A 9914-nucleotide genomic window follows, 5' to 3' on the forward strand; every position below is an offset into this window, starting at 1 on the left:
AAGCAACTTGGCTCTCTGTGAAATTTCTCTTTAGGACAGAAAGAAATTAACTTATGGCACATCTTAGCTTCTCAAATATTTAGTAAGCAAAAATATTACAGTCCTGTGTGGAGGATAGTTATTTGGGGGCATACCTATAGTTATCATGAGAAAGCTTCATACTTGACCCAGTATATCTGAAAGAGCATCTCTAACCCCATTGCTCAGCCCGGACACTGAGGTCTTCCTCCGAGAGTCTTCTGCTGGTTCCCTCACTGCGAGAAGCGAAGTTACAGGGAACCAGGCACAGGGCTTTCTCGTAGTGGTGCCCTCCCTGTGGAATGCCCTCCCATCAGTTGTCAAGGAAATAAACAACTATTTGACTTTTAGAAGACATCTGAAGGCAGCCCGTTTTAGGGAAGTTTTTAAGGATTGATGTTTTTATTATCTAAAAACATAATAAAAACATCAATCCTTAAAATGTTGTAAGCTGCCCAGAGTTGCTGGGGTAACCCAGCCAGATGGGTGGGGTATAAATAATAAAATTATTATTAAAATAATAATTTTATTTTTTTATTTACTATTATTATTATACAAATAATGTATGCAGCCCTGTATATATTAATGAGGTGAGGATCACTTCCAGTTTTGCAGTGCGAAGAGTTCAGGAGAGACTGACTGATTGTACGGGCAGAAATATGTGGTCTTCCTCTCAGTTTACTTTCTCTCCTAGGGTGGTGCTGTCTGTCGTCTAAACCACTGAGCCTCTTGGGCTTACGGACTGGAAGATCGGCAGTTTGAATCCACATGACTCTGTCCCAGCTTCTGCCAGCCTAGTAATTCAAAAGCATGCCAGTGCAAATAGATAAATAGGTACCACTGCAGCAGGAAGGTAAATGGCATTTCCGTGCACTCTGGCTTCCATCATGGTGTTCCGTTGCGCCAGAAGCGGTTTAGTCATGCTGACCATGACCCGGAAAGCTGTCTGTGGACAAACGCCAGCTTCCTCGCAGTGCATCCTACTGCCACTGCTGCCTCCCAGGGTGTGGTGCTCACTTCATGTTCACCTTTGACCAGTCTCCGTTGGGCCACTAAGGCTGGGGATATCCTCTTCCCAGGCCCCTGTGGGACAGTGTGAGGAGGCACCTCTCTTTGGGGTGGGCGTGGGGCAGCTCAGAGACCAGGGGTGGCAGCAGCAGCTGCCCGGAGGACTTCCCAAGGAGAGGAGGCTGAGGAAACACTCCACAAGGGAGGGTGTTTGAAAAAGGGTGAGAGGATCCCACCCAGCTCTGCTGGCAAGGGGTGACATAACTGGGCTCCTGAGCCCAACAAGGTGAGCAGCAGAAAGAATGCAAGGGAGCCGTGGACTCAAATAGGTTGAAAAACCTCTGTGATAGACCATTTGGGACATTTGTAACTTGCAGTATGTCTTCCCGTGACAAAAATCACACAGAGGACCCTAGATACACTTGCATCTTTTTCGAGGACAAACCACTTCTCTATCACTGTGTTGTTGACAAATTGAAATTATAGTGGAACCTCGGCTGTCAAACATTTCAGAAGTCCAATGTTTCAGGTTTTGAACGCCGGCAAGCCGGAAGTGAATACTTCTGTTTTTGAACGTGCCTCGGAAGTCGAATGGATTTTGCCAACTGGCAATTGCGCCTCGATTGTTGAATGTTTCAGAAGTTGAACAAACGGATTACGTTTGACAACAGAGGTTCCACTGTGGTACAAAAAGGAAAGGCAGTCTTCTCAGCCTTTCACAAGCAGCAGTGGAAGTCTCTCTGCTGGCATCTTGTGGAGAAACTAGCTGTTGCAAGCCTTGTTTACAGACCCTTTGTGTTTTTATTTCCATCTGTTGGGGAAATTGTGGAAGACAAACACCCAATAAGGCTGAAACAATACTTTTGTAAAATAATAAAGTAGTCTCTGCAGCTTGGCTGCCAGCCCCATCATATATTTATCTAAATCTAGATATGAACTACAAATTAAGAACGGAACGAATTAAGTACTTAACCTGAGGTACCACTGTATAAGCTAAACAAGCTATAGCTTAGGGCCCCACTCTCTTGGGGGACCCCAAAAAAAATTAAAGGGGAAAAAACTGGGTGTACATTTCCAAAATATAAGATAAAAAACAAAATAAAACCTACATACAGCAACCGTGTTTTGTGTTGTGTAGACTCCTATGATGTAAGTAATGGGCCCCGCCTGCTAGTCTGCTCCCTAAAATATCACTGGTTTGCTCATTTCTGTATATAGTGGTAACTCGGGTTAAGAACTTAATTCGTTCCGGAGGTCTGATCTTAACCTGAAGAACCACTTTAGCTAATGGGGCCTCCTGCTGCTGCCGTGCCGCTGGAGCACGATTTCTGTTCTCATCCTGAAGCAAAGTTCTTAACCTGAAGTACTATTTCTGGGTTAGCAGAGTCTGTAACCTGAAGCATATGTAACCTAAAGCGTATGTAACCTGAGGTACCACTGTATAGGGTGCCTATATTCTGCATGGACTGGTTGCATTCAACACAAAAAACTGCCACAAATTGTTGTTGACAAAGGACAGCTGGACATATAAAGGGCCACATTACCTTCAGTAGCTTAGGGCCTCATCAAACCTAAATCCGGCTCTGGTTACATCAAATGCAATTTGACTGAAGTTGCCCCATCTCGGTCCCAGCTACACGCAGAAGCCTTGTGATCCGTCCATTAACTGTGCGGTGCTGCTCTGAAATGTTAAAAAACACCCTGTGATCTTCGGATGAAAGACGGAATAGAAATGTAATCTAATTAATAATAATTATTATTAATGATAAATAATAATACAATATATTATTATTATTATTATTATTATTATTATTATTATTAATAGAAGAATTGGAAGCAATGCGTTTGTTGGTGCTATCGGTACCCCACAATCATAAAGCATCTCCGAAACTCCGGATTTCTTCATTGTTTTCTGCTGGCAGCTCTCACTCTCGAGCTGCGGGAGATAAGGAGAAAAAAAATCCCAATTTAAGAACTCGGCGTGTGCTTATCTCTACCTCGCGCAGCTCTCTACGTTCCAGCAGTGCGCATGCGCAACCCAAGCCGCCGGGGCAGCGTGAAAGGCTGGCGGAAGCGAGCTTTCTTTCCTCTTCCGGTGTGGGTGCCATCGCTGCCGCAGCTCCAGTAAGTTGAAGGGAAGCGGGGTCTTCGGCGCAATCCGTCGCCATCCTCTCGGGCCGGTTGGGAAGCCGCAGTGCAGAGGTGTTCGGGGGGCTGCGGTGACTCTGCCCGACCGGGATGGGCTCTGGGGTGACTCGGGGAGTCGCGCAGGGCTCAGCCTTGTCGGTGCTCGTCTTTCTCGGATGGGAAGAATATACTTTAATGCGGGTCTCTGGGGATGGAAGGCCTTTGTCTCCCTCTCTCTCTGCCACCCTTTTTTTTTAAAGCTATATTGTATCTTGTAGCGGGGACAGTTTGCGGGATTTCCCCCCATACAATCAAGCGGCATATAAGGTTTTATGAAAGAAATAAAACGCAGGTCTCTTTTCAAATAAATCTCCCATACTACTGCTGTTCCGTGTGCATTTCGTATAAATGTTATTTATTGAATTTGTATACCGCCCTTCAGCCTAGATCTCAGGGCGGTTCAGAACATAAAAACACAAAATGCATAATAAAAAAAGAACAACCCCCCCCCCAAATAAAACTTCTTCCAATTAATACATTTAAATTGGTAAATATTAAATCTAAACACACAGAGAAGGTCCTGCGTAGCTTTCTCTCCTTACTCCAATTTCGTTGAGTGGGATTGGGGTATTTTAAGACACCCAGGTAATGTGGTGGTTAAGGGTGTGTTGGACATTCTACCTTGGAGATCTGGGTTCAGATCCACCCCTCCCCCCACCCCATAGCCATGAATTTCACTGGGTGGTTTTGGGCCCAGTCGTTGTGTTTCAGCTTGATCCACCTGGCAGGGTTGTGAGGATAAAGTAAGGGAGGAGTAGAATCACGTGTGCCAGCTTGAGTTTCTTGGGAAAGGTGGGCTAAAAGTATTATATAAATATAATTAACAAGACCATAGGGCCTATGCATACACATGTATATAGGACTATATGGAATAGGAGAGGAAACGCTGTCACCACTGCTGAGAGCTTGGTAAGTTAGGAAAAGATTGGCTAGCCCTTTTAAGTCCTTGGTTGCTGCCACCCTAGAGGAAGTCCTACATATTCATTCATTCATGCATTTTTAAAATTGTTATACCGTCTTTCTGTCTTGCAATACTCAAGGCAGTTTACAAGCTGAAGAAACTAAAAACGTACATCTTATAACAATCCAATGCAATACAAAAATGTGGTAATAAAACAACTTTAAAATAGGCAACCTACATCAAAAAGTAATATTCAACAATCATTAGAATAGTATTAAATAATAATAACATAAAAGTTAAACAGAAATCCACTCAACAGTTACAATAAATAGTATTAAATAATAATAATAACATATAAAAGTTAAACAAAAATCCACTCAACTGTTGAATAACTTCTGAACTATAATCAATAAAACAATGGCAAGCCACAGTACATAAAATAATACAATACAGATTGAGAAGCAGAGACTAGAGGGTGGAGCAAAGCATGTGGAAGGAGGCCTTGCTGGACGAAGTCTGTCCCCTCACAGTTCTTCCTCCAGGCACAGCTTCTTTATGAGGAATATCCTATTCTGTGCATACATATTGTACCTGTGTATGAGTTTGGGGGGAATGTTAGATTTTCAAATAGTGATGTGCAGGGATACGCCATGAGTGTGTTTGTTTACATTGTTCTTCACCTCCTTTTCAGAGATGGGCAAGTTTATGAAACCAGGGAAAGTTGTCCTTGTCCTCGCTGGGCGTTACTCCGGACGCAAAGCTGTTATTGTTAAGGTGAGAAAGTTGGACTTTGAGGAAAACGTCTTTTTAGGAGCAGGAAGGTAGAAAATTCTGGCAGACGGAGGAATAAGGTCTAATCTCTCTAGGCCGCTGTGGTTGCTGATGTGGTAGCACAGTGGTACCTCTAGATATGAACGGGATCCGTTCCGGAGCCCCGTTCGCATCTAAAGGTAAACGTAACTAGTGACGGCACATCTGCGCACGCACGCGTTGCTTTTCGCCGCTTCTGCGCATGCGCGCGATGGCATTTTGAGTGTCTGCACATGCGCAAGCAGCGAAACCCGGCAGTAACGCGCTCCATTACTTCTGGGTTGCCGCGGAGCGCAACTCAAACGTGCTCAACTCAAAGTGTATTCAACCCGGGGTATGACTGTAAATTGCTCTGTATCCTTGGGTCCAAAACAGTGGAGAATATTTGGCGTTACCTTTTTAGCCACACAGCTAGAGCTCTTGCAGTGGCTTACAGAATTGTACAAAAGAGGCTGCTATCAGCTAATAAAGTAAGGTCATAAGCCACAAAACAACAGAAGGCAAAAATGGCATAACATTTGGTTGCCAGTCCCACTTACAGCAATGAAGTTGCTTTTGCCCGTTAATCTGCCCCTGAATCTTTGTTGAAGGTAGTTAGTTGCATGCTAACTATACTGCACCTGATCCTTCTAACGAACCTCTTTCATACAGAATATTGATGATGGCACCTCTGACCGCCCCTACAGCCACGCTCTGGTGGCTGGCATCGATCGCTACCCACGCAAAGTGACAGCAAGCATGGGCAAGAAGAAGATTGCCAAGCGTTCCAAGATCAAGTCCTTTGTGAAGGTCTACAATTACAACCACTTGATGCCTACCAGGTGAGTGAGGAGCTTGATAAAGATATACAAGAGGAAAGGAAAGTGAGAGACTTTCCTCTGTCCTTCCGGTACAGTCAGCATTGGCCTTTGTGGGTCCCTGCCTTTGGCCATTTAGGGGAGGCCAGGTGACAGGGCAGAACTGCCTTCAGACCTATAACCCGCCTTACCCCCATTGTGTCTTTTGCCTAGGTACTCCGTTGATATTCCCCTTGACAAGACTGTTGTCAACAAGGATGTCTTTAGGGACCCTGCGCTGAAACGTAAAGCCCGGCGGGAGGCCAAAGTGAAATTTGAGGAGAGGTGAGTCTTCAGGAAAACGCGTCCACTTTGGGGGTGTCGTGAGTTGTGGCCAGATACAGTGGTGCCTCACAAGACGAAAATAATCCATTCCGCGAGTCTCTTCGTCTAGCGGTTTTTTCGTCTTGCGAAGCAACCCGATTAGCGGCTATTAAAGGCTTAGCGGCTAAAAGGCTATTAGCGGCTTAGAAAAACGGGGGGGAGCGAAAAAAATCGCAAGATGTTTTTGTCTTGCAAAGCAAGCCCATAGGGAAATTTGTCTTGTGAAGTGCATCGAAAAACGGAAAACCCTTTCGTCTAGCTGGTTTTTCGTCTTGCGAGGCATTCGTCTTGCGAGGCACCACTGTACTTTTTATTACGTGTGTATCCAGGTGAGCATGGAGAGATGTGCTTTACCTGTAAAGAGCAGCAGACTCTGGGCCTTCATCCCTGGGTTTCCCACATCCTAAGCCTTGTCACCTAGTCCAGTGTTCCTCAGACAGTGGGGCTGGGACCTGCCACCAGGCCCTGAACTGCTCTAGGCTCACTTGTCTGCTCTCCCCCCTAGGCATGTCATGCCTTTTTGCTGAACCAGTGCTAGCATCAGCCACACCTTGCATGCTGAGCAAAGGTGTCTAGAAGACAAAGGGAGGGTGGGTAGGTAGGTAGGTCTCCCTCCTCTGATAGGAGCGAGCGAGAGGAGGTATTTAACAACATTAGAAAGTGAGAAAGTGGAGGCTGGTGCATTAGGGCAACAGAAGCACTGCCCCACCAACCTCAGCTAGCCCCTGCCTTGCCTCCTTTGTTCAGGGGGTGGCACCCCCCCCCCCCGTCTGCTTCCTCCTCCATAGTCCTGGTGTTGCCCATTGCAGAATTCAACAGGAAGGAGGGTGGGCACAAAAGTTGGCTCTGGCAGTGTGAAGTTTCCCTTTCCAATCCCAATGGGTAGTAGCCACTGCTTCCTTTTGAGCCTCCTCTCTGGATACTCAGGTTGATGGAAAGCTGCCTAAAATGGAGCTGAGTTGCCTTAGCTGAAGGGAAACTGAACTGTGGAACTCCTTGCCACAAGGAAAACACTGGCATTTAGCAATTTCCAGAGATGGAAAGAGATGTCAGTCATTGCCAGTTGATCCTGCAAAAATGCACCCGTTTTGTGACTGTAGGGCCTCAGTAATTTTTAGTCTTCTCAAGTGGGCCCTTGTGGAAGAAAGTTTGAAACCCCCTCACCTAGTCCATTGCACACATCAACTGGCAGGGGCCTTGTGGTTTAGGTTATGACATCCTTGTACGTTGGGCAGTTTGTATCTCGTTTGATGCTGGGCTGCTGTTCACATAATGATACTAACAGGAGATCTTTCTTCATTCTCTTTCAGATACAAGACAGGCAAGAACAAGTGGTTTTTCCAGAAGCTCAGATTCTGAGTGGCATGCATTTGCACCAATAAATATTTTTGAAAAGCCCCTTTCCCCTCATTCTTTATTGTAAACACCCTCTCTCTTGTGGATTAATTGGGGGAATGGAGGGAAGAGAAGTAAAACACTATGGGCCTGTGAAAATCTTGTGGCATCATAAGAAGAGCCGCAGGATGAGACTGCTGGCCCATCTTGTCCAGCATTCCCAACCAGATGCATGTGTGAAGCCTCCTTCCTGGGAGGTTTTTAAGCAGAGGTTGGATGGCAATGGATGCTTTAGCTGAGATTCCTGCATCGCAGGGGTTGGGCTAGATGATCCCTGGGGACCCTTACAACTCTATAGTTCTGTGATAAGCATTAGTACAATAGCAGTTATGTGGACGTCACTGCTCAGGAGAAGGCTTTTTAAGGCAACTGCATGAAATAGTATTATTACTCCCCACATAGGAACATTTAACTTAGAGTGATGGTTTAATTGTAGGAATAGTTTTCAGGGTCCCACAATGTGGAAAAAGTATACAACAAATGTAGGTGTTGAGCTCCATACATAACCCACAAAACAGGTTTTGTGTGCTTTGCATTGCTTTTCCTTTGCAACCAGCTTGAACCAGGGTCTCTGCCTATCTAGGTGTAAGGAAGTGTGAGAGCCATGTAAATCTCTTTGGATTTTGAAGTGTTTGGGTTCTGGGGAGCTCACTGCGGTGGATGTGAGCTGGCATGACGGAAAAAGAGAAGGATTCCTTGTGTATTGGGGTCTTTGTGTGCTTTATCCTATTACCCTCTCTGCAACTTTCCCATCTGCTACCTTTAGATTTGAGGGTCTGTGTTAGGCGAGGGGTACTCCCTCTGGTGCGGGACACATGTTCATCCTGGGGCAGTTTGTCCACCTTTGGTGCCCGCCATGCACTCCTCTCTCACCTGTGACTCCTAGAAGCTGTCAGCTTGCGACAGCAGCCACATCCCAGGAACTGCTTCAACTGGCGGATTAAACCAGGATAGGGTAGTTGATGGGTCTCAAACCCTGGGCGAGCTAGGGATTTCCCCTGCATGTGCAGACAGGCTCTGGAGGATTGCATTAAGGCGGTTTCTGCACATTCTGCAGAGGGAAGTGAGGGCAGGTGGGGTTTGGCAGACTTTGGAAAGTAGTCCCAACCGCGAGAAGGAAAACTGATCCTAAACCTCTGCTGCCTTCGGGATATCCTTGGGGTAAGAAAAGGTTTAAGGAGTGCAGTCCCTAAGACTATTGGCCTCCTTCCAGTAACTGCAGTCTAAAGGTAAAGAGACCCCTGAGCATTAGGTCCAGTTGTGGCCAACTGCAGTTGCGGCACTCATCTCGCTTTACTGGCCAAGGGAGCCAACGTACAGCTTCCGGGTCATGTGGCCAGCATGACTAAGCCGCTTCCGGCGAACCAGAGCAGCACACGGAAACACCGTTTACCTTCCTGCCAGAGTGGTACCTCTTTATCTACTTGCACTTTGACGTGCTTTCAAACTGCTAGGTTGGCAGGAGCTGGGACAGAGCAGCGGGAGCTCATCCCGTCGCGCCGACCTGATCGGCAAGTCCTAGGCTCTGGTTTAACCCACAGCGCCACCTGCGTCCCCGCCTAGTTGGTGCCAAACGTACTGCTCTGCTTTCCTTTGGACCACATCAGTGGTATTGTCGTCTGGGCAGCCCAGGACCTCTAGACACACTGCCCAGGCTAGTTCCCTAGGGAGGTCATTTCAGTACAGCTAGTGCAGCCAAAACAACGTGGTTGGCAGTAGTTACCAGTTATGGGTCTCTGCAGTCACAGTATGTACTGTGATTCTCCAGCGATTTTCGGAAGAGCACTCCATTGTCTGAAGACAGATGAATGCCAATAATAATAATATTTATACCCCACCCATCTGGCTGGGTTTCCCCAGCCACTCTGGGCAGCTTCCGACAGAACACTAAAGTTTGGTAGTGATTTTTCTCTTTCACATCTGGTGGGAGGGCGTTCCACAGGGCGGGTGCCACTACCGAGAAGGCCCCCTGCCTGGTTCCCTGTAACTTGGCTTCTCGCAGTGAGGGAACCGCCAGAAGGCCCTCGGCGCTGGACCCCAGTGTCCGGGCAGAAAGATGCGGGATGAGATGCTGCTTCAGGTATACTGGGCCGAGGCCGTTTAGGGCTTTAAAGGTCAGCACCAACACTTTGAATTGTGCTCAGAAACGTACTGGGAGCTAGTGTAGATCTTTCAAGACCGGTGTTATATGGTCTCGGCAGCCGCTCCCAGTCACCAGTCTAGCTGCCGCATTCTGGATTAGTTGTAGTTTCCGGGTCACCTTCAAAGGTAGCCCCACGTAAAGCGCATTGCAGTAGTCCAAGCGAGAGATAACCAGATCATGCAGCACTCTGGCGAGACAATCTGTGGACATGTAGGGTCTCAGCCTGCGTACCAGATGGAGCTGGTAAACAGCTGCCCTGGACACAGAATTGACCTGCGCCTCCATGGACAGC

The 9914-nt window shown here is 46.9% G+C and overlaps 2 protein-coding genes across 6 annotated transcripts in view; one reads left to right on the plus strand and one right to left on the minus strand.

Annotated features, from left to right (window-relative positions):
• Positions 1-9914, minus strand: part of LOC310830103 (putative protein PTGES3L) — a 280219-nt gene that overhangs the window by 46670 nt on the left and 223635 nt on the right. The window lies entirely within an intron of this gene.
• Positions 3042-7483, plus strand: RPL27 (ribosomal protein L27). 4 transcript variants are annotated; one of them, XR_014557662.1, is made up of 6 exons: positions 3042-3150; positions 4806-4888; positions 5576-5745; positions 5935-6090; positions 6380-6724; positions 6759-7483. XR_014557662.1 is itself a non-coding variant. In XM_083710438.1 (5 exons), exons 2-4 carry the CDS (start codon positions 4808-4810, stop codon positions 6047-6049), a joined length of 366 nt encoding a protein of 121 aa, XP_083566564.1. In that variant the 5' UTR covers positions 3042-3150; positions 4806-4807; the 3' UTR covers positions 6050-6090; positions 6380-7483. The 4 variants fall into 4 exon arrangements, 3 of the variants coding, with proteins under 3 accessions (XP_083566564.1, XP_083566562.1, XP_083566563.1); XM_083710438.1 differs by having other exon boundaries at positions 6380-7483; XM_083710436.1 differs by lacking the exon at positions 6380-6724 and having other exon boundaries at positions 5935-6045; positions 7395-7483.

This window comes from Podarcis gaigeae (assembly GCF_964106915.1).
Source record: "Podarcis gaigeae genome assembly, chromosome: 13".
NCBI lineage: Eukaryota > Metazoa > Chordata > Lepidosauria > Squamata > Lacertidae > Podarcis > Podarcis gaigeae.

Bases quoted from the DNA above. Each gene is read 5' to 3' on its own strand.
- RPL27 (XM_083710436.1), top strand. From the start codon at position 4,808: ATGGGCAAGTTTATGAAACCAGGGAAAGTTGTCCTTGTCCTCGCTGGG. The intron at 4,889-5,575 runs GTGAGAAAGTTG...TCTTTCATACAG, and splicing joins GCAAAGCTGTTATTGTTAAG to AATATTGATGATGGCACCTC. The intron at 5,746-5,934 runs GTGAGTGAGGAG...TCTTTTGCCTAG, and splicing joins AACCACTTGATGCCTACCAG to GTACTCCGTTGATATTCCCC.